General features: G+C 50.1%; 9 protein-coding genes across 9 annotated transcripts; 5 read left to right on the forward strand and 4 right to left on the reverse strand.

Annotated features, from left to right (window-relative positions):
* Positions 1-31: 31 nt before the first annotated feature.
* On the reverse strand, positions 32-3331 carry N7457_000354 (putative regulator of nonsense transcripts; the record flags this gene model as incomplete). Its single annotated transcript, XM_057171422.1, has 2 exons — positions 32-3056; positions 3108-3331. 2 exons carry the CDS (start codon positions 3329-3331, stop codon positions 32-34), a joined length of 3249 nt encoding a protein of 1082 aa, XP_057035325.1.
* A 470-nt stretch (positions 3332-3801) lies between these two features.
* N7457_000355 (snoRNA-binding rRNA-processing protein IMP4) lies at positions 3802-4728 on the forward strand (the record flags this gene model as incomplete). The annotated part of the gene is made up of 2 exons (XM_057171423.1): positions 3802-3807; positions 3859-4728. The coding sequence occupies 2 exons, from the start codon at positions 3802-3804 to the stop codon at positions 4726-4728; spliced, it is 876 nt and encodes a 291-aa protein (XP_057035326.1).
* Positions 4729-5523: 795 nt separating this feature from the next.
* On the reverse strand, positions 5524-6771 carry N7457_000356 (BRCT domain protein; the record flags this gene model as incomplete). The annotated part of the gene is made up of 5 exons (XM_057171424.1): positions 5524-5979; positions 6045-6151; positions 6209-6244; positions 6316-6540; positions 6594-6771. 5 exons carry the CDS (start codon positions 6769-6771, stop codon positions 5524-5526), a joined length of 1002 nt encoding a protein of 333 aa, XP_057035327.1.
* Positions 6772-7533: 762 nt separating this feature from the next.
* Positions 7534-9795, reverse strand: N7457_000357 (bifunctional anthranilate synthase/indole-3-glycerol-phosphate synthase; the record flags this gene model as incomplete). The annotated part of the gene is made up of 1 exon (XM_057171425.1): positions 7534-9795. One exon carries the CDS (start codon positions 9793-9795, stop codon positions 7534-7536), a length of 2262 nt encoding a protein of 753 aa, XP_057035328.1.
* A 363-nt stretch (positions 9796-10158) lies between these two features.
* Positions 10159-15786, forward strand: N7457_000358 (nucleoporin; the record flags this gene model as incomplete). The annotated part of the gene is made up of 4 exons (XM_057171426.1): positions 10159-10226; positions 10279-11215; positions 11270-14350; positions 14428-15786. 4 exons carry the CDS (start codon positions 10159-10161, stop codon positions 15784-15786), a joined length of 5445 nt encoding a protein of 1814 aa, XP_057035329.1.
* Positions 15787-16190: 404 nt separating this feature from the next.
* N7457_000359 (acyl--CoA ligase) lies at positions 16191-18147 on the forward strand (the record flags this gene model as incomplete). Its single annotated transcript, XM_057171427.1, has 3 exons — positions 16191-17329; positions 17405-17851; positions 17919-18147. Coding segments are annotated over 3 exons (1815 nt in total), but the record flags the coding sequence as incomplete, so codon positions are not given.
* A 1047-nt stretch (positions 18148-19194) lies between these two features.
* N7457_000360 (uncharacterized protein) lies at positions 19195-19698 on the forward strand (the record flags this gene model as incomplete). The annotated part of the gene is made up of 1 exon (XM_057171428.1): positions 19195-19698. The coding sequence occupies one exon, from the start codon at positions 19195-19197 to the stop codon at positions 19696-19698; it is 504 nt and encodes a 167-aa protein (XP_057035331.1).
* Positions 19699-20459: 761 nt separating this feature from the next.
* N7457_000361 (uncharacterized protein) lies at positions 20460-21066 on the reverse strand (the record flags this gene model as incomplete). The annotated part of the gene is made up of 2 exons (XM_057171429.1): positions 20460-20521; positions 20586-21066. The coding sequence occupies 2 exons, from the start codon at positions 21064-21066 to the stop codon at positions 20460-20462; spliced, it is 543 nt and encodes a 180-aa protein (XP_057035332.1).
* A 979-nt stretch (positions 21067-22045) lies between these two features.
* N7457_000362 (uncharacterized protein) lies at positions 22046-23082 on the forward strand (the record flags this gene model as incomplete). Its single annotated transcript, XM_057171430.1, has 2 exons — positions 22046-22201; positions 22285-23082. 2 exons carry the CDS (start codon positions 22046-22048, stop codon positions 23080-23082), a joined length of 954 nt encoding a protein of 317 aa, XP_057035333.1.
* Positions 23083-23326: the final 244 nt, after the last annotated feature.

Below are 23326 nucleotides of genomic sequence, written 5' to 3' on the forward strand. Positions count from 1 at the left end.
GCCCTGTAACATAAATGGCGATGTAAGCTACTCAGTCATAGTTGCCACCAACTTGGCTAGCGAAAGCAGTGGAAACGCTGCGGGCATCATCGTCGTCATGAGGATGTTGGCCAGGTGCGCCGCGAGTCACGCGAATGCTAGCAGAGCTGCCCCCGAAAATGCTGCCGTTGTCAGGAACTCCAGCCCTGTAAGGTTCGCGTCCTCCAGACTCGACATAGCGCTTCAAGCGGTCCGATTGGCTGAGGCTGGGCTGCTTGTTCATATCATTGATACTCAACCCGGCGAGACTGACACCACCCTGGTCAACGCTGCGTCCGTCAGCGACGCTGCTGGTGACATCGGACTCGGTAGCAGCAACCGACTCGCCAGCCACACTGGGAGCTCCCTTAGCCCGGCCACCGTTGGCTCGACGGCCGCCGCCAGAGATCGAAGGCCAGGCCTCACCAAAGTTCTGGAACATAGGAGGGTAGCCAGATGGAAGACCAACGCCACCAACAGCCGATCCGTGGACCGAAGATACATCGTCAGGGATATAGCCCACCACAGAACCGGAGTCGTGGTACTCATTGCGGTGACCGTTGCGACCATTGACTGCACTGTTTGGGGCATTGGATGCCTGGCTGAAAGACATCTGGAAGCGCTGAGGACCTCGGTATGCTTGTTTGGGCCGGCTGAATTGAATCAGGGACTCTTGAAGGTTAGAGAGCGGGCCTTCCACAAGACAGTGGCGTTCCTTGAAGTGCTGCAACAGACAGTTCCACAAGGGATGCTTAGACAAGACCTTGGGATTGCCAAGAATGACCAAACCGAATCGAGCACGAGTAAGAGCCACGTTGAGACGACGAGGATCACTCAAGAAACCAATACCCTGGTGATCGTTGGAACGCACACAAGAGAGGATGATGTAATCCTTCTCTCGGCCCTGGAAGGCATCGACTGATGCGACCTCAATCTCCTTGTAGTGTTCTTTCTTAAAGGTACCGTTTGCTTGCATGGAGCTGACAATATAGCTGCGTTGTCCCTCGTAGGGAGTGATGATACCAATGTCCCTAGGCTGAACACCTGCCTTGAAGAAGCGTGTAACAATCTTCTCGACGTTGGTAGCTTCGGTGCGGTTGAGGTACGAGGTTCCAGATGCGGAGATCTCTTCATTGCCAAGGTTTGACCAAAACATCATGGGATCATCGATGATAGGCCAAGGGAAGTCGACGTCACGGCGAACACGATCGGCAATGGTGATACCGTTCTGCAGCGAACCCTCGTAGAACATGTTCGATGGGAACTCCGAAAGGCACGGGTGCATACGGTATTGGACATTCAAGCGGATAGGGGAGCAGCCCAAGATAACGAGACGCTCGAACAGAGACTGGTTCAGACCAGCCTTTGCGGCCTTCTTGTTCATAATAACAGGGCCAAGCTGCTGGTGATCACCAACTAGGACAACTTGCTTGCAGCCCAAAACCAGGGGAATCATGCACTCTGGCTCAGCAGACTGGGTCGATTCGTCAATCAAAACGGTGCGGAACTTGCCCTTGGAGAGACGAGGATCGCCTGCACCAACGCAAGTACAGCAGATCACATCTGCATTGGTCAGGATTTCACGCTCGGCAGAACGAGTGAGCTGCTTCAGACGCTTTTCGTCTTGGCTGGACAGTTCTCCAAGTTCGGCCTTGAGCTGGTTGAGTTTGACCAACTCGATGTTGCTATCGTTCATACGAACCTGCTCGTGCAGCGAAAGGAACCCAACAGCAGATTCCACATCCTCACGAGATTTGGCAGTAACGCGTACGGTCTTGAGTCCTGTTAGATGAATGCGTTCACAGAGCTGATCGACGGCAACGTTAGACGGAGCGCAGACAAGAACCTGCCCGCCGTTGATCTTGGCAAGGTGATAGATGATAGTGGCCGAAGTCACGGTCTTGCCGGTCCCGGGAGGACCTTGGATCAAACTGAGAGGCCGCTGGAGCACACTCTTTACCGCATTGATCTGACTGCCGTTTAGATCTGGCAGACCTGGAACACTGAACTTTTTCGGAATCTGTGTTTTCATAGGCGCTGCTGCAACCTCATGACCAAGAAGACGATGGAAGATGTAACCAGAAACGCTCATTTCATCAACAGCAAATGTTTTCATGGCACATTGCATGCGGTCAAAGGAAGTCGATTTCCAGACATAGTCGGCCATGAAATTATGCGTACATTCGGTGGGTACTGACTTGTGGTCACCCTTGGCGCGTAACTCGATGGTGACTTCGTCAGATTGGTTGTTTGGGATCTTGATAACGTAACCCACACCTTCCCACTTGGGACGCAATTCACCGTTGTATTTGAGACGCATCTCATCACCGACGGCCAATTTGACATCTCCCAGCTCGAGCTTAGGCAACACGAAGCTTGCGAGATGCTTATTGTTGAGACCAAGGTCCCAACGCACGATCAGACCATCTTGAGATTGAGATTCCTTCAACTTGCGGTCATAATCAGCCTCAATCTTGACAAGTGGGCCGAAGATATTCTGGTATTGGAAAGCATCATCGTAACGAAGAAGGACTGGCGCAGGTTCATCATCCACTGCTGTAGCCTTTTCTAAGTCCTCCAAGGTCGCCTGGGAATTCTCCTTCCACATTTCCTCCAGTTTCGCAATCAATTGAGGGCTGAGGTGACGAGCACGGAGTTGTTCTTGGTCGGTGGGCGCTCCAACAAGCCAGGGAAGGAAGGAACGATCTTCGATGAGAGGTTGCCAGCGCGAAGTATCCCAATTCATGTCCTTGGAGGAGGGCATGGAGGCACATGGCTGTCTACAGAGCAGAACGACAACGGTATCAGACTTGGCGGGGATAAAGCCAAGCAAAAAGACATTCTTGGTGCCACAGTTGTAGCATTCCAGAATCGTATCACCCAAAGATGATGCTGGGTGCAATTGAACTTCCTTGTGACGGGCTCGGACAAGGTGGTTCACGATATGGGATGAAGAGGTATTGCCACGTGCACTGCAGAACCACTTATTGCACGAGAGACATTTGACGACGCTACTCGGATTATGAATACCACAGTATCTGCAACATGATTAGTAAAGAAACATTCAAGCTTGACATATCAGTACTAACGCGCATGCGTGAGCAGGCAGCTCTATTTCCTCCTCGCCATTTCCTTGGGACTTCTGATTCCCGTTGGTGGGTGCGCCGACTGTACTTTCCATATCGTCATCTTCAAAGGTATCAGAGCCTTCATCTTCGTCATCGTGGCGCCGCGGGCGTGCCCGACCGAGAGCACTTGAATCAATATCATCAAGTTCAGCTCCCGCTGAGCGATCTTCCGGTTGATAGCTCATTGTGAACACCAATTTGGAGTGCTGATAAGGATGACTTCAGCTAGTCAGAAAGGAAAGCGCGAAGCTCTAGGTATCAGGAAGCAGCTTCAAAGTCGTAAGCGATTAAAGAGCGTAGTGGAGAGATCCGGTCATCCTATGGGGATGTTCAAGATTGGAAATATCCAGGGTGTGCCTGAGGGGCAAATGAACGGAGATCTGAATTTGACGATGAAATCAGCGGCGTGCTCTTGTTATGAACAGAGGATAACTTACATCCAGTCCAGCTCTCTGTCTCAGAAGAGCGACAAATGAGAGTTGGTGAGTTTGTCTAGAAGGATGAGCAAAAAGCATCTCCGCAACTGCCCAGATTCTTTATCGGTGCGATCCCACTACGGCTGCGCAGACCGACCATCAACGCAGCCCCGGAGTTAAGAGAAAAAAAAAGTCGCCCGCTCTTCTTTGCCCAAGTCACTTACACTTCAACTTCCAAAATGCTTGTACGTGGATGATACAAACTATATATTTGACATGTTGCTGACAATTGCTAGCGCCGTCAAGCCCGCGAGCGTCGCGATTATCTCTATCGGAGAGCTTTGCTGCTCCGTGATGCCTCCATTGCCGAAAAAAGAGCGCAACTCAAGGCTTCACTAGCTTCTGGAAAGCCTTTAGATCCTACAATCGCAAACGATAAATCGCTTCGCGAAGATTTCAAATATGACGAATCGAAGGATAAGGAAGAGATGGACATTGACGATGAATATGTTTTAACCTCCGGCATTATCGATCCTCGTCCTCTGGTTACCACCTCTCGCTCGCCCTCCGCTCGCCTCGGCGCATTTGCCAAAGAAATCCGTCTCCTTCTCCCTACCTCCATTCGCCTCAACCGTGGTACTCTTGTTCTTGGAGATCTCGTCTCCAGCGCAACCTCTGCCGCTCTGACCGACATGATTCTCCTTCACGAGCACCGTGGTACTCCAACCGCACTCACCATTTCACACCTTCCCCACGGCCCAACTGCCAGTTTCTCCCTTCACAACGTTGTTCTTCGTCAAGATATCCCCAATGCTGCTCGTGGTACCGTGTCGGAAAGCTATCCGCACTTGGTTTTCGAGGGATTCAAGTCCAAACTGGGTTCCCGCGTTGTTCAGATTCTGAAGCACCTCTTCCCCCCGCGAGAGACAGGAAAGGTTGGCAACCGTGTCGTGAGCTTCGTCAACAAGGATGACAACATTGAAGTGCGGCACCATGTTTTCGTCAAGACCGGATACCGCGACGTGGAGCTGGCTGAAGTTGGACCTCGCATGACGATGCGCCTTTTCGAGATTCGCGGAGGCACTTTGGAGAAGGGTTCGAGTGGCGATGTCGAATGGGCTCTCACCCAATACACAAGAACCAGCAAAAAGAAGGATTATCTGTAATCGTTTACGAACTTGCATCTCTATATTGACCGTGACGTGGATGGTTAAAACAGAACCTCATATCGTCACATTGTTGGTCGACTGGCGTACCTGGCGTTAGAGGGCAGTTAGAATGGGTTCTTTTCTCATGTTGAAAGTTAGTTTATGATTCAAATAACAGTGGAAATAGTATCTCACAAAATCTCATGTCTACATGTACCCTTGTACAATAAGTGCAGATCTGAGAAATGTTAAATCATATACATATACAGGCGATAAAGTACATGTAAACATGGGTAGATATATACCTATATATGTAACAAGTCAGATATTTGTTTTCTCTCGAGTCTCTCATACGTGCTGCCCCATATATGTTTTCGACATGCCGGTGGTTTATTTGCTCCAATGATGATATCTTTTGATGGGCCAGATATATAAACCCTATAGTTAACGGGTAGCTATACAATGTGTATCTATGGAGCAACCAAACCTTCAAGTTCCTAAAATATACACCAAGACTTACATTTGTATGTACGGCGTAGGGTCGTCCCTGGAAAGTGGGCCACAATCGTGACCCTAAATGCAGCGCGACCCGCCTCCCCACTTTCATACATCAACTACGGTAATCTGCTACAATACAGATGTTTTGTTTAAGCACATAATCAGGAGAATGAGAACAAAAAAAAGTCTGCTGTCCTACCTACAAGCATGAAGATTGCATTCGGCATAGGCACATATGCAGATTGGAATTGCCTTGGCCACCATCCAAGATCACAACGCTTTGGTACCATTCGGGATATGGCTGTACAAATGGGCTCAGTGGATATGAACATCGTCCTCCTCTTCCTTCTTATCGTCTTCACTTTCAGCTTCAGTCCCTCCTTGGTCGTCAACGTGGTCTTTTGCCAGTTCGACCTCAGTATCATGTTCCTGGGTAGCATCCTCCTTCTGACTAGTCGACTTTTGGGGCTCTGTGACCTGGGAGTCTCTGAGGTATGCACCAAGGAGAGTTGTCTTTTCTTCAAGATAGAACCATCCCTCGTGGAAAGGCAAAGACTTTCCATCAGCATCTGTCTTCGGAGGTGGCATCTTCCCGTTCGCCCTCTCGTCCCATTCTTTGCCAGTCTGCTCCTTGAAGAACTGCTTGAATCTGTTCACTGCAGATTCAAGCTTGCCCTTTGGACCCACCAGAAGATCGATGTTGGATGTACCAACACGACTGAACTTGGCGTAGGTCGAGTAGGTGTGCGGCTCAGCGATAGACTCGAAGACCTAAAAGATATCATTAATCAAAATTTCTCGTGATAGCCTTCAAAAGTCTCATTTTTATCACTTACTGTCAATTGATATTTCTCTCTGCTCGTAACTGGTGGTTTCGATGGACGGAACAAGGTAACGCTGTAGATCACATTCGTCTTCACATCCTGGTAGACCTGACGCACGGCTATCATACACAAATATTAGACCTGGGTCTGCTCGATGATATGTGATCCATTCTTACGCTTTCTTTTGCCCTTTGGCGCAAGGAAGGGATCGGCTATGAAGGAAATGTCAGTACTATTGCCGTCTTCATTACAGCAATATAATAGGGCATTATCAAAACAATACCTATCCGACGCTTTGGTGCATTGGCCTTGGAATTCTTCTTGACTCCGTTGGGTGCCTTAGTGTTCGTCTTCTCCTTTTTCTTCGATTCTTTCTTTTCCAGTAGCATAAGGTTCTTCAGAAGATATGGGCCTTCAGGCTTTGGCTTGCGATTGGACGACTGCAGCGAGTCTTCAAGCCAATCATATGAGACAATCTTGATAGCGCTCATTTTTTTGGCCGTTTCAACTGCACATGGATGATTAGCTCCATGAGCTATTGAAAGGGTCAATGCACTGTACCTGGCGCTACACGCTGCTTGAAGGCATCCTTTGTTGCAATCAAGTGTGTAACTCGCGCGTTGACATCTCGGGAATATTGGCCTCCATTGGCTCGAATCCACTGTGGAATCTTTTCACCCACGCCGTTTTCGAATTTGCCCACTATAGCGGCATGGACCTTCTTGAAAGGTTTCGCCATCTTGCGTCCAGACAGCTGTCTGAGGGTTTGCAGTGCGCCTGATAGTTCGGTTAGTGTCCGTTTGCCGAGAAAGTATTCTTTAGAGTGGCACAGATCTGCTTTAGATGTGAAGTGTATGATGCCAAAGAGAAAGACCTTGAGATGTTGCGAGAGCTAGTTCCATGCGCCAGAAGACCAGGAGTTGTGATTGGTCTTCAGTAGTTGCAGGAATATCTCAGAAATGAGGTGAGTATACCAGTAGCAGGGTAAAGGTTCTAGATAATGAATGGGTGACTGATTTAGCGATGCTAAGACTCGATTAGTCTTCATTGACAATGGAAAAGCTGCACGAGAAGAGTATAGAATGAATTCAGAAATGGAAGGTATTGATTGCTGGGAACCAACCTAGAGGCAACCGTTCGAGATATTGCAATGAGATTTCAGCCTTCACTGGGTTACTTTGCTAAATTGATGGATAAAATGCATGGACGATGACAATTAAATAAGGTGGAAGTGACGTGAAAACAGGGAATAGCATTTCGAAGGCGATCAAGGACCGATAATTGAGAATTGTTTGAAGGAACAGAGGTAGCAATGGGCCTACCTGCTGGTATAGCAAATAAAGATTGGATCGAGCAATTGAAAAGAGAGCAAGAACTAAAGACCGAAATATATTGATTGCTATGAATGTGGTTCATGACCATTGGATATGAGATACCGAAATAGAATGATAAAAGAAGTCATCCTGAGTGATGCAAATACATGTTCCTAGCCTTCAGCTGTTCATTGCCGGATGCTTTTCACAGCCTTGATGAAGGCACGGATTTTCTCTAAATCTTGGGCGCCGTTTGTCTCAACGCCTGAGCTGACATCCAATCCAACCACTTTCTGGCCTGACTGACCCAGCTTCTTGACTGTGTCAACCACATTTTCGGGGTTTAATCCTCCGGCAAGAATAACCCTCAATCCCTCGTCACTATCGAGGACCTTTTTGACGCCGGTCTCTTCTAGTAGCTCGCCAGAGCCTCCAGCTCCAGAGTCCAGTAATGGAAGAGTGTGGTATGCTCTGCGTGCAACGCCGATGTCACCAGGGGCAAATTTGCGAATAACGGGAACTGGAATCAGACTAGACCACTCCAATGGCTCAGAACCATGCAATTGCACGACATCGAGCCCCAGCTTTTGTTGTTGAGAAAGGACATATGAAAGTGGCTGGTTCATGAATACACCAACAAGCAAAGCACGAGAAGGGTGACGCAAGATATTAGTAGAGTGATCGAACCATTCCAATGACGTAGCGTTTCTTGAAATGTGTGCTGTACCCGCTGGACGAGGGGTGGACTTGACCACCTGGGAAATGCGAAGGGCCACATCATCCGGGACAAGTCGTGAGCGGCCCTGAACCATGATGATGCCAATCAGATCCGCACCAGCCTGAATAGCAGCCACAGCTGCTTCTTCAGATCGAGTACCACAAATCTTCACCAGTGGAGAGTTCGACGATGAACCGGCGATATTCTGATCGGAACCACCGAGAAGCTCCGCCACAAACGCGGAGGTATCAGGAGCCCTCATCAGGGCCTCTCCAACAAGAATGGCCTTGACACCTTCTTTCTTATAAGATTCCACGTCCTTGGGGCCCAAGATTCCACTGAGGGCACACACAATCGTGCTCTCGGGCACCTGGTCCATTAGGCGACTGGTAGTTCCGAGGTCGACTTCGAAGCTCGTGAGATCTCGGTTGTTGACACCGATGACTTCAGAGCCCAGATCAACTGCGATCTTCATCTCCTCGGGGGTATTGACCTCAACTAGAGGCTCCATACCAAGACTGCGCGAGTAATGGTACAGTCTGGTCAAAAGCTCAATGTCCAGCATCTTCACAATGAGTAGGACCGTATCAGCTCCGGCCAGACGTGCCTCCAGAATCTGATATTCGTCGAAGACGAACTCCTTTCGGAGAACAGCTGGTCGGTTGGTGAGTCCTTCCAAACTCTGGCGAACGGCCCGCAGGTCATCGATAGTGCCCTTGAACCATTCTGGCTCTGTGAGGACAGAGATGACGCTAGCACCAGCCTTGGCATACTCTCGTGCCTGGGCTGGTGCACATACATCAGCTGAAATGATACCCTTCGAGGGCGATGCGCGCTTGATCTCCGCCATGAGGGAGAGAGGGTAGTCTGACTGTCGCAGGCGTGCGGGGAATGACAACTGAGGGGGTGCAATGTTCAGATCATATGCGGCTTGAAGAGCCTCTGGTCGCAAAGCCGGGATCTTCTTCTGTTCGGCAACAGCATTTTTGCGATGCGCGTAGATTTTGTCCAAAATGGAAAGTTTCTTATCAACTGGTGCGACAGCGGATACTTCTCCCTGCTTCTTATCCCAAGTCCCAGATGTAAGCTCCAAAAAGTTCCTAAACATCTTGCGCCCGTATTGCGTCAAGATACTCTCGGGGTGGAATTGAACACCCTCCACTGCGAACTCCTTGTGTCTTATGCCCATAATGATATCCTTGCCACTGCCGTCCCCCAGCTCGACACGCGAAGTCACCTCCAAGCAGTCCGGAATAGTCGAATGTGTTCCCGCAAGCGAGTGGTACCGGGTGACCGCAAGAGATGCTGGCAATCCCTGGTAGACACCTTTGGAGTCATGCTTCAACTCCGATGTCTTTCCATGCAGAATCTCGCCAGTCACATCCACCTTGCCGCCAAACGAAGTGATCATACATTGCTGGCCCATGCATACACCGAAGATCGGGATCTTTCCACTGAAATGTTGAATTGCGGCGCTACTGATTCCTGCATCAGTCGAGGGGTGGCCCGGGCCGGGACTGATAACTAGTTGGGTCGGCTTCTTTGCCACCAAGTCCTCGATGGTTACTTCGTCATTCCGGTAGACTGTAACTGTAGCACCTTCAAGCACGAGGTATTGGTACACATTCCAAGTGAATGAATCGTAGTTGTCGATAAGAATGACATTGGATGCGCTGGCCAATTTGTCCGCTCTGGTGGGATGGTGGGGGGAGTAGTCGACAAGGTCCGCCATGGCCACAGATGGTCGAAAGAGTTCGGGGGAATTGGAAAAAGGGTATATTCGGTCTATTGCACGTTCCGAAACCTCAAACACCTGAAAACCAAATCCGTTCTTTGTTAAGGAGCTCAGTTGTACGGGAAGTGACTCAAAAAGAATCTCGGGTTTCCAAGCGGACTCTCACCGCCCGGCACTAAGCTCAGATAGGCACCTGATTGTTGACCCAGACGCGGTGAATAATATTCTTTTGAAGCTCCATCTCAATTCAAGAGCTCCGTTCTCTCGCCGTCTACACTTTCCTTGGCCATTTCGTTACCTTTCATGGTGTCGCCTCGTTTTGCTCTTTCTTTTTATCCTATGATGATCTAATTGCCCCAAATGGCTCCCGTCTCGGAGGCCTATTTCCCGTCCCTGGACAAGTGCTTTTCCGGGGACGTTCAACTCTTGTATGTCCATTTCAATCAGTTGCCATAGAAGCCAATATGCTCACTATCGCAGGTCCTGGAAAAGAGCTTTTCTCTACTCAATCGATACCGAAAGTCATGCCGACGACGGAGGCAATATCGATGCCTTCTTTTCACACACCGAATCTATTCGCCTACTCTCCGACGGCCTAAAACCGTTTCCCTCTCCTTCCGCGAAATCTAAAACTGAATTCGAATCTAAAACTGCTGCAATTCATGTCGAGACTAACGGCCAAAGCTCTGTTGATCTGAAAGAGATCAAGGCAGACGCTTTATGGCTAAGCCAGAAGGCTGGAATCGATGAGATCGCTGCCCTACGGATCGTTGTATTGGAGTGGCAGAGCCGTCCAGCAGTGCGCCTCACAGCCGGCTTTTCTAGCGAGGAAGCGACGAGCCTGCAGAGTGCGGCTGGGGCTGAGAATCTTCGGGGCTCCCTGGCTGGGCCCAATCTCACCAGTCTATTGAACCAGACTGCCCGTAGCGAAGGTGGCCAATCATTCGAAAAAGAAGAGAACAGGCGTCTGCGAATTCGCGAGCTCTATCTCTCAGAGGCAAGCCATGTTGTGAAGACGCTCCGCAAGCTACTTGCTTTGTCCCTACACGATATTATTCCACCAACCTTTACCATCCCCGCCAAGTCCGCTCGCAGCCGCGCTCTGTTGGAGTTAGGAGCCAGCATTTTCCGAGATAAGTCGACCGGCGATGGATTGGAGCGATTCCTTCAGGAATGTATCAACTCGATACGGAGTCGGTTAAAGAGTTTGGAAGGAGACGGTGGCTGGCTCAGTGCCGCAGAAAGCAGCGAGGAGTTGGAAAACATCTGGCGAACAAATCTTGTGGAGGAGATTGTTCATATCGTGCAAATTATGTTCCACCAGCTTCATGCTTCAGTGGAATTTCCAAGTGCAGATATTCTAGTCTCCTGGCTCGAACTCATGGCTGACTATAGCTTCTTGGAGCCAATTCAAGTGGTGAGTGACGAGTGCTTTATTCTGAACTCTCAAATTTCTGACATTTTCTTATAGCCATGTCAACAACCGGTTGAAGTATTGCTACCTCTCCAAGCTTTCGTATCACTTACCACATTGGCTTTCTTAAAGCCTTCTCTCGCTATAACCGCGATCAGGGATAAGACACACACCCGATCCTCTCGTCAACCTTACTTCCTGTGCAAGAATAAACTCTCTAAAATCAATGAGATCTTCCTCGCCGTATGCGATAATGTGAGCACCGCAAACCCAGCGGCATTTTCATGGGGCTTGATCCTCTATACCATGAAAGAGCTGGCAGAACACGCGATGCTCAATCGAGATGAAAGTATAAGCCGGGTCTCTGCAGACTCGTTCAACAATCAAACGCAGAATACAGGCCTTTCCCGAGCATCGGAGCAGTCATATTACGAAGAATTGCTTGAGTGCGCCCGAACCCCGCAAGCCACAGCTGAAGATGCTATTCCTATTTTCACGTCTGATGCTGTCAAAGAATCAGCATTCAACACCGTCATCGCTCTGGCTAACCAAACCGGGCTAACATCCGCCGTTGATGATACCCTCACAAACCGATGGATTCGGGTATCGCTTCTTGACCTCGTTCGAGTTGCCGTCATGTACTTGGATTACTCTCCAGAGATTGTAGAATCAGTTCTGGCTATCCTGAGTGATAATGGCAACGAGCTGTCGAAAGAAACCGGTTCTCTTGGGTCTACCAGCGATCCCAGGTCTCTATTCGCTAAGGACCAGGACTTGATGGAGGGCGTTTTCCACATTGCACGATCCCGTTTCCCTTATGAAACGGTGCCCTTTTTACGGCTTTGTCGTGCTCTCGTCAGCGAGCACACTTTGAATGCAGATGGCTTGCCAGCAATTATTGAAGAGTTGGAGAACATGGATTCTTTCACACAAATCGTATCACCCACTTTCCAAGGCTATGCTACCATTCGGGAAGATGAGAATGCCAATCTCGTCGCCTTGCTTCAACCTCTTCCAATGCTCGAAATCTCGTCCCACAGCCGGCAACTCGACCAGGGGCCAAGCAATGCTCTCATTGTCAGCAGTTCATCTCAAATCCCACAGCAGAGTGTTGGGCAAATTATCTCCGACTCAAAACCTGCGGTCATCATGTGGAAGCATCAATACTCATGTCTAAGCTTCATAGGGAGCTGGCTTGAAGAATGGAGCGAGACCGGTGGGCAATCGCCAAGCTGTACAGATGACACTGTCGCGGAAATGATCTCGCTCTTGACAGCCTTGATAGTCAACTCTAAGGCACCAAAATCCGATGAGGCAAGTGGCAAGAAGATTCTCGAGATGGCTAGCGATGGGTTGTCTAAACAGGGTGACATAATTTCTGTGATTTTTGACATCTTTGAACGGAACCTGCAGACCATTGGTTCCCGAGGAGATTCAGGTAAATCCCTCGAGGCTACCATGTCATGCCTGCGCTTTATCAAGGCACTCCTGAAGATTCTTCCCAGTCGAGTGTGGCCTTTCCTCGGTCGCAGCAGTCTCATTGGGTCCGACGGCAAGGGAGGAATCATGACTGCCATCATTTCAGCCATAGAAATGCCTTCTGGCGAGTATCCATTCCTCTTAGGCTGCGTCGATCTCGTGGATGCTGTAATTGATGATGCGGCATCCCGAGCGGTGTTACGAAAGAGCCCGGGCAGCACGACGAGCAAATCATCGATTGCGTTGGACTGGAGTGCCGGCATTCCTTCTCATGCCATGAGGACTATTCTGTTGAATTTCACTCGCACGATGGTGGAAATCTTCAACAGCAGCGGAAACTGGAGATTCAATCTACCCGATCAACGGTTCAAGATCAACTCAATGCTCGCCACCTCTTTCGAACGTGTTCTATACTATGCTTTCGGGATTAATGACAGCCCAAAACTGGAATCCAAAATTACCGGCGTCTTTTCTTCATCTGCGGCGTATATCTTGGATATGCTTCGCCCTAGATCCACTGCTGACCTTCCTTTCAATCCCATTCTTCGGTTGATTGCCGAGGGTCTCCAAACGCCCCCAACCCTCCACCTCAGATACCTCACCCTCTTCGAAAAGCAGATCAAATCTACATTACGGCTCTGTATCAAACTTGTGCAAGCAGCTCAGTTGACAGAGCAACCCGGTTCGCTTCTAGAGGAACAATTGTTCAAAGCCAGCCCGGTCTTGGTCAAGCTCTACGCACTACATGATGCGTATAAATTGCCAGTTGTGTCGTTGCTCGAGATCTTGATCTCAAACGCTGCTTCGAACCCAGATAGTGAACCCCCCTCCCTTGTTGGCCACCTTGGGGCTGAATCATCCTGCCTGTTCCTCGATGTGTTGTCACAGCTCGACAAGCCAACGTGCGATCGGCCTCTACTTCTTGCAGTATGGCAGCTGCTGTCCACATTCGTCAGCAAGCGCCAACAGTGGCTTGCAGTATTTATTCTCACGGGATCATCCCCTCGCCAGACTCTAAAGAAGGAAGCTACATCTGGTGGTCTCAAGATGAGAAGCATGCCGTTCCTAGATATGGCGCTTGAAAAGTTGTCTCACATTGATCAACAAGAGCCGCAAGTAACCTTGGCCATGCTCGAGTTCGTCTCTCGCGCCCAAGAGAACTGGCCGTGGGCCACTCCTCATCTGAGCAAACATCCCGAGTTTTTCACCAGCATCGTTAATTTTGTCTCGAAGTTGAAGATTTCTTCTCTTCCTGTGATGGATCAAATCCACGCCACGCGAATTGCAGCTGTTGTCGCTGACCTGTGCGCGGTCTACCTACACTCGGCAAAGGAGATGGGAAATCGAAGCTTCATCAAGACTTTGATCCCGTTGGTGTCGTGGTATGCTAAGGATGCAGTTGAGGTGTCGGCGTACAATTCCTCATTGCATGCCAACTTGAAGAAGAACTTCGAGATGCGGTACCCTGGCTGCAAGCTCACCGACTTCAAGAGGACACCGCTTGAGGTCCGTAACCTAGGACGGGATTACTACTACGACTTGAGTATGGGAGACAAGCTGCTGTCCTACAATTTTGCCTGGACGGCGATCAAGAACCGCGGCTTTGCCGATGAATTCGAGCGTGCCAATATCAACCTGTCTCTTGTCGAGGCGCAGGTGGTAAGTTTTTCTTCTTCCCTCACATCTTCAGCTCTTGTCTCTTTTGTGAATGATTGCATTTTCCTAACTTGAAACAGAGTCTTCTCAATAGCTGGAAGTTCTTCGCTATCGAGCACTGTGTCGATTTCATGCCCGATACCGAAGTCCGAAAGTCAATGGCACTAGTCGCGCAAAGTTGTCTCAATGCCAACATTAGCAGTGGCCCTCCTGAAGCCATCTTTGAGCGGATTCAACAAACGCGCGTTGAATTCGCCCAGATCCTTCTCCAACGCCTTGTCGAGGTCCACGCTCGAGGCGCCGAAGTCTTCCAGCTTCTCGAAATCACCTGGAAAGCACTGCGTGCACGACACCTGACCTACGAGGACGCTTTGATCAGTGACGATATTGATTACTTCCGTTCCCTCCTGAATGTGCTGTTCCTCGCTCTCCAGTTCCACTTGGATAGCCCCACTCGGAGCGCCCCCGAAGCTATCAATAAAAAGGCCGAGATTTCATCGGATCTGACCGTCATCGTGGAGATTGTGAAAACAATCGTGGCCCAGGGCTTCAAATCTCTCACAACCTATCTCCATGACGATCCTGAAAAATGCACGCCGAAAGATTTCGCCATTATCATTGCTATCCTGCAGACATCCCTGCAAGTGAAGAACGCCGATCGTCTCTATGAGCATATCGTGTACCACATTGAGGATAACGACACCGCTCGTCATGCAACGACACTCTTCTCCTGGGCTGACCAATTAGCCGTGGCCGGCGATCCTGTGTACGCAGAGCTCAGCATCTCGATCTTAGTCAAGATGTCAACCCTGCCCATGCTTGCAGAACATCTTGCCGTCGAGGCAGTTCTGATGAAACTGTCCACCTGCCGACTCACTACCATTCTCACCAACAAGCAAGCATTCGGGGCCTTCGACCCTGTTCCGCGACTGTACGCCATCTGGACTGGAGGATTCCTTCCTCTGTGTCTGAACATGCTCTACAGCGTCATGCGGACAGCGCCCGAGGTCGCAGCATTCTTGAACCAATTCGAATCTCGCCTGACCCGCGCGACAGAGGCATTCTCCAGCCACACGGCCATTGCCTCCGTTCCGACGTCCAAGTGGATCAGCCTCAGCATGGTCTCCGAAGCCTACTCGCTCGCGCTGATCTCGCTCATTCTAGACCGATACCGCGGAGCAGGTGCCAGCGCCGGATTCGATGCCCAGGCTATCCAGGATCTTAAGTGGGATCGGGTCCAAGTCAAGGAAGATATTGAGGAACTACTTAGTCGCCGACCTGCCCTGCGCGCTCGCATTGCCGCAACCAATGAAAAGGAGATCGCGTGGTCCCGACAGAAGCCTGTCGATCCGGCTTCTGGGGCGGAGAACCGATTGGAGGAGAAGGTTGTCAGTGAGATGAAGGCAGCAATCACCTGTCTGGGTGGGGAGGAGTCATGAATCTGTTCTTTATAGCCCTTTTGCTGTTGATCTTTTTTTTTTGCCATGTATTCTCTGGGTTGGTAGGGGTGTAGTAGATGATTTCATTCATACATGGAGCTCAATTTTGAAAACAATCGCATCCCTGTTTGTGTTATCTTTATTGTTGTCCGGCCAACTCGGTCCTTCATAACACATCTATTCAAGTGTAATGTATAACACCCAGTTCATATGGCCTTTATGCAGCATTGCACTAATTCCGCAATGCGTCTCAGCGTGAAGACCGAGGCACCAGACTAGCGCCTCCAGCTTCCCCGCAAACACAACCGACCCTGCGGGGGAGTGTATCTATGAGCTGCAAATCATGAAGACGGTATCCGAGGTATTCTACCGCGCTGATCATCCTGCAAGGCCTATATGTAGAGTCTCGTCATATCCCTTCCATCCCTTTTTCTTTCCTCATAGTCCCCATAGACCAATTTACATTGAAAACACTTCTTATATACAAGATGCCGTATAAATCCCGCTGGACAATCGACATTCCAGACACCCATTTAGCCTCTCTCCTCCTCAAATCCCCAACAGCACCACTCTCCAAAACAGACAAATGCTATCTGGAAGCTGCCCGCCCAGAAACCCATTACTTCACCAACCATGACTTCCGCCTCTGGAGCCAACGGTTCGCTGCCGGCCTCCGCAAATCAGGTCTCCAAACCGGCGACCGCGTCCTCCTTTTCTCAGGAAACGACCTCTTCTTCCCCGTAGTCTTCATGGGCGTAATCATGGCCGGCGGAATCTTCACCGGCGCCAACCCAACCTTCGTAGCCCGCGAACTGGCCTACCAACTCCAAGACAGCGGCGCCACATACCTAATCTGCGCAACGAGCAGCCTGCCCACCGGCCTCGAAGCCGCCAAGGAAGCCAACTTCCCGCAGAACCGCATCTTCGCCTACGACAGCGGTCTCTACGACGGCATCACAAACCCGCAACACGGATGCGCGTACTGGAGCGACCTCATCGTCCCAGAAGCGGAAGGCGCCGCCTTCGTCTGGGACGACCTGAACACCGCATCCCTGTCCAGCCGCACTCTGGCGCTGAACTATTCCAGCGGCACGACTGGACGCCCGAAGGGGGTGGAGATCTCGCACAAGAACTACGTCGCGAATATGCTGCAGTATTGCTTCATGCCGACGCTGAGCCCGGACTACGAGGCCAGGCTGAAGCGCTCCCGCTGGCTGTGCTTCTTACCTATGTACCATGCGATGGCGCAGAATATCTTCATTGCGGCTGCGTTGCACCGCTCGACGCCGGTGTATATCATGCCGAAGTTTGATTTCCTCAAGATGCTGGAGTACACGCAGAAATTCCGGATTTCGGATTACATTCTCGTGCCGCCGGTGGTTGTCGCGTTGGCGAAGCATCCGGCTGTGAAGCAGTTTGATTTGAGTAGTGTTGAGGCGGTGGGGAGTGGTGCTGCGCCGTTGGGGAGAGAGGTGTGTGAGGAGGTTGAGAGGTTGTGGCCGTCGGGGAAGATTAATATTAAGCAAGGGTGGGGGATGACTGAGTGAGTTTTGCTTTTTCTTTGCTTCTTTTCGGCTCCCTGTTCACATCTCCAATTTGGGGGCTAATTCATCCATAGGGCGACGTGCTCGGTTACTGGATGGCATCCTGCGGAAACGAGTACATCTGCTTCTGTCGGTGAGCTCAACCCCAATTGTGAGGCTAAGATTGTCTCGCCCGATGGGTCCGAACTACTCGAGCGAAATACCCGGGGTGAACTGTGGGTTCGGGCACCAAACGTCATGAAAGGCTACTGGCGCAACGAGAAAGCAACCCAAGACACCAAGACCGAGGATGGCTGGCTCCAAACGGGCGACGTTGCCTTTGTCGATGAGCAGGGCAAATTCCATGTCGTGGATCGATTGAAGGTATACCGATTCCAGGACGAAAGCCAAAAAAAAGAAGAAACTAATGATGTGCAGGAGTTGATCAAAGTCAAGGGCAACCAAGTCGCGCCCGCCGAATTGGAGGCTCTTCTCCTCGAACACCCTGCGATCTCAGATGTCGCTGTGATCGGAGCTGTCATGTACGTGTTCTCTTTTCCTACACCGTCTTTCTCCGGTTGTGTTGTTTGATTTGTCTAACCAGACTAGCAACAATGATGAGCGCCCTCGCGCATATGTGGTGCTCACGCCTGGCCAATCCGCCACCGCAGACGACATCACCCAGTTCCTGGCCACCAAGGTCTCCGCATTTAAGCGGATTACCGGGGGTGTGGTATTCCTCGAGGCGATTCCTAAGAATCCATCGGGCAAGATTCTTCGGACGAAATTGCGCGAGCTGGCTAAAGAGGAGCTGAAGGGTGCTACGGCTAAACTGTAGAGAGTCTGTTTTTGTGTTTTATTTTTAGTTCTGTCCCTATGCTCTTTTCTATATACAATAGACAAAAGACAAAAGGATTTGCCGAATGAATCAAGCTATCTAGGTATGTTGTATACACTGTACTGTACGGATGATGCAGTGTTGATTTGCAGGCTCCATCCGCCGAGAGGGCGATCCCTCGCGGGAATCCGTCGCATTGGGACCATAGCGCTTGGCGGAAGATCCAAAAGAAAGAAAAAACCAGTCGATTAATTGGAGCATCCAGGCCCACTCCCATAGCCGAACAGGGCATCTGGCAATGTGATTCGACGTCTGAAGGCCTTTAGCGCGGGGGCCCAATGCCGGCGCCAGCTGAAGGCGGAAATCGATCGAACACAGCTGATCGACAACACATGGGATAATATCTCCGTAGCCATTGAGGTAGAAGGAGAACAGTACTTTAGACTGGAATTCAGGATTCAAATCCCGAGGCAAGAATGAAGAGGGTCAAAAGCGAATTCAACTCGGAAAGTCCAGAGTGGCGTGTAGCACGCAAGCTGAAGGGGGGCTGGCTGGCCTTAAACCTCATGTTTCTATATTGAGGCAACTAAGACACATTCATTTACTTTTTTGCCTTTTTGATCTATCCAGCAGCTCTAATTCGACCAGCTTGTCGGGCTCCGATGCTTTGTTTTTACCTTTCTTTCATACTCCAAGCATAAGCCCTAAGATACATCTAGATCTGCCCCGCCATCGCTTCGATCCTCCCAAGCCAATCCCCTGCTGAGCCTAGGCTTTCGGTCCTGATATATAGACTAAAAACGCCCTGTATCCCTCCGTCCCACTAGTTCCTCCCCACTCGCCTCCAGAGCCAGGTGCGCCTATAGTCGCTTCGTATGTCGTTTCCTTGATTCGGTGAACAGTCTCCAAGTCTCAGGCCACCAACATTGACTTCCCCACACGCACCCTTAAGTTGAGCTGATTCCCCCCCAATTTAGCCGGGGGGAAGGAAGACAGTTTCAACATTCGCGAGAGGTGGACGCTATCCATCCACTCCCCAAACCCCCCATGAGCGTGGACCCACGATCCTATCTCTCGCGTGAGCTCCCCCAGTCAACCACAGAGCTCGTCTTCCCGGTGACAAGTTTGATCAGCTTATCCCTGCTGAGCCTCGTCCTCATCCACCGATATATCAAGTACCGTTGCCGACGAGCACATCTCCCTGTCTTGGACACCAAACAAGACGTTGAAAACAAAGACCAAAGTCCCTGGCTCGCATCGACCATGGAGAAAGGAGACATTGCCACATTCAGCTCGCTCCCGTTGTCCGCTTGCGATATCCTCCGGCCGCTGTCCCATACTATTCCTTTGCCAAGCAGTGGGGCTCTTGCCGCCATGGCGAGGGAGGAGCAAGCTCGGAGATTGCCGTCTGGGAGTAATCCGGCATCAACGGATGCTTTGCCCGTTGCGGATGAGTCGGTGCATAAGCACAATGAGTCGATTGAGCAAATGCGCCACGAGGATATCGAAGGGGTGAGAACTTGGAAGAGGGTTGTTGTTGAATATAGATAGGAGTTTGCTTGGTTTGCATTCCTTCTATGTATTCATCGGGATTGAAGGGACTTCTTTTTGTATCGCAGGAGGATCTGGGCCTTTTTTTTTCTCTTCATTTTCTTCTTTTCTTTTGTCTCTTCTTTTAACCTCTGCTCTTATTCTTGTCACGAATAATGTCTTTCCTTTCAGCGTGGGCCTGGGATATGTTCGTTTATCAAGCATCGATGTGGGAGACATGTTTAATATGCTAGGATTATGATGAGCGATATGAATAACAAACGTTGTGGCTATCCGAAAATAAGATCACAAATCAGTAACCCGGTGCCTGGAAGATATCTTCTCTCAACTTCCAATGCGCCGAGATTGAAACCAACACGAAAAGGCAAAAGAAAATCACAAGTGAACGCCGTAACTCCGTTGCAAATAGGGCAGGCACGATGAAATATGTAATACCACAGGATTGACATACAGCCCTCTATTGGGGATGGAGGATGCAAGAGGAAAGAAGGGGAGACAAGAAAGATGAAGAAGCCGTGATCACGATGATAGACTTGCATGGCCTTGGCGACTTCCGACCAAATATATGCCTCTGTCGAGATCGCGATCTAGTCTGAGTCTTGTCCTGGGTGTCGATGACATGCTTGGTGAAGTATCACGGGAAGGATCCCATGAGTAACGATGAGTAGGACGGTCGAGACTCTGTGTCGGATGAAACAAGGTATTGGCAAAACGTGATGCGTGATGAAAGACAGCACTGCTCGTTCTTCGTCCTTGAAGTACTAGTTCCTCCATTTGTCGACACTGATGGAGGCCGTTTTGTTCGATACGGTCGGCGGTAGACCTGGGATATCAGTTATAAACGATCCGAAGGAAGATGCATAGTAGGACACACCATATCAAGGTACTCAAGAGAAGGTTGATGGCAGAGGTATGCGACTCAAGCTTCCGGCGGTATTGGGTCAATGACTCGCCCCTGAAATCCCACATGATTCGACGCCATTGTAATTTGACCTGCGTGGTCCATTTCTGGGACGAAACAAAATTGACACGGTGCTCATCCTGCCATGCCAAAGACGGTATAGCGGTTGCTCGGTACTTGTCTGTGGCGTTCTCCAGGAGCTGAAGAGTGTGGAGGCACGAGCGGATCATGAACCCTAATTGCTGCCCGACGTCGGCGTCATAGTCCAGGGGGCTGGAACCTCGGCACAAGATACGCTGCGAAACCCGTTGTACATTATTTAAAGAGTAAGTCAGTCCTAGCAACACATCTTCTAATTCTCTCAAGTCGCGGGGTGCATTTTGGCGGCCCGAGGTTGCGGCAGTATACAGTCGACAGGTGATTTGGCCGCAGAGAACAATGTCTCCGATCGAGAAGCCAAACGACATAGCTCTTATCAAATTGAATCAGGAGGGACAAAGGACGGTCAAACAAAATAGATGAATGGCAGACAATTGGGTCACAAAATACGGAGTAGAAGATATCAAGGTTGTCAATGTCACGATCAAGACACCAACTAATTCGGATTAAAGAGCGATATGCCTGTAGAACGGGGCCTTGGGTTAGAAAGGGCAAGCAAATGGAATGTACATGACAGTGGACCCAGTTATAGCACGAACATACGAGATTAAGATCGCAACTCCAATCTAGATCAGCCGAAGAGGGATAAGGAAAAAGAAACAGGCGGAGAAAGTGGTAGGGTTAGGTATCTATGAGTGTAGATAGGAGCTGGGGAACTCGAAGAAAAGATATGTCTGGAGTCGGATCTCAGAGCCTTGAAGTCGGTGTTTATATATTGTTTTACGCTGGAGTCTTCTCGTCTGGCCCATTTAAGTCACCCTGGGCCATGACGATTTTTCCAATGGAGGCGAGAGGATGAAAAAGGTGGAGCTCATAACGGAGCACCTACGGACCTTCGGGAGTTCTGTGCAGAAGAACAAAGCCCCACCGGGAGGTAAGAGAGGTGCAATGTTGAGATTCTTCCTGCAGGATCATTTGGTTTTTACTCCGTGCTGGGTATACACCGTAGATGTCCTTTTGACATGGTCGCCTAGAGAGGTGCCATAGAACCGTGGAGGTCAACTGTCTGTTCATATTGAAAGTCGCGACCAACTAGCCTCATGCTATCAGTCTCACTATCATTCCTTACACGCGTTGCTACATCCATAGATGTATGAATATCACCTAGAACAATTGTTAGACGTTGAGCAATCTACTGAAGTTGACCCGCCAGGCCCATCGAGGTCCCGGCATCCATGGATCGCCCCGATCATGCTGAGTCATCGTCAATTCGGCCCCGACAGCTCGTGCTCATCTTCAACGGAAACACAGCTCTGCATCACATCTTTCCCATTCCAAGTCTCAGTCATGACTGTAACGGCATTTCCCTCTGAGGGCTCTCCAGACCTCGCCCTTCTAAATGTCGCCCGTCTGTTCACCCGACTCGAGCACAACCTCCTCTCCCCGGGGACAGACCGCCGTTCACTGCAACAATCAGAATACCAACGTATGCGCGTGAACAAAGTAAGCATATACCCTCCATTTTCAAATCTTTCAACGAAGAGACTCAATACATCAAACATCTCATTGTCTAACCAAAACCACAGAACGTAGAATACGCCCGCAACCTCCTCACTCAACTCGAACGGTCCCTCCCACAACTAAAGCCCCTCGACCGCAAACACGAAGCACAAGCCGAGATCGCGCGTGATAGACAACTGCTAAAGCGGATCCAGATCATCCTCGACGAAGAAGATGCCAAAGCCGAGGCGAACCAGGATGAGCACTATGACAACGAAGATGACGAGTGGAAGGAGCTGTTCTCTAAGCCCGTCATCGAGAAACCGACGGTATCTAAGAACGACCAACGGGCCCCGATATTCAAGTCAGAACCGCAAAAAGGAACAAAGAAAACGGAATATGAGCCAGTTACGCATACGCCCACAACTACGACTACAGCAACACCCATAGCAACAGCTCCACCAGCACCGACTCTCCGCAACCGCAACAAAACCAACCCCGCCCCTCCCCCATCCTCCGAGACAGCGATCACAACTGGAAGCAACGCTGCCAACCTCTCGGAGAAAGAAGCCGCACTCAGCACACACAGACTGGAACAAGAAGATTTGACCAGTTCACTGCTATCGCTCGCCTCGCAACTAAAATCATCCTCGCAATCCTTCCAGTCCACCCTGGAAAATGAGAAGTCTGCTTTAGACCGCGCGGTATCAGGCATCGATCGTACAAGTACGACGATGGAGGCAGCGGGCAAGCGGATGGGGATGTTGCGCAAGATGACGGAGGGGAAGGGACTGTGGGGACGGATGATGCTGTATGCATGGATCTTCGGTCTCTGGGTCGTTGCCATTCTGATTGTTTATGTTGGGCCGAAGTTGAGGTTTTAAGAAAGGGCCATTGTATGCCGGCGTACATAGAATCTGATTCTTCGGAATATTTCTCGAGCTCGATTCCACGCTGAACTATAAGAGCAGTTTAGATGACTGTTCTTAGATTGTGGCACAATAAGCTCTTCTAAACATGGTGGTAGAGTATCCTCGGTGTCATATGCCGTGTTAGTATTGAATCTGATAATAGACACGAACGTGCTTTCGCGTATATACGTAGCAACAAAAGACAACCGGAGTAAAT

Source organism: Penicillium paradoxum, assembly GCF_028828445.1.
Source record: "Penicillium paradoxum strain IBT 22861 chromosome Unknown utg000002l_segment0_segment0, whole genome shotgun sequence".
Taxonomy (NCBI): domain Eukaryota; kingdom Fungi; phylum Ascomycota; class Eurotiomycetes; order Eurotiales; family Aspergillaceae; genus Penicillium; species Penicillium paradoxum.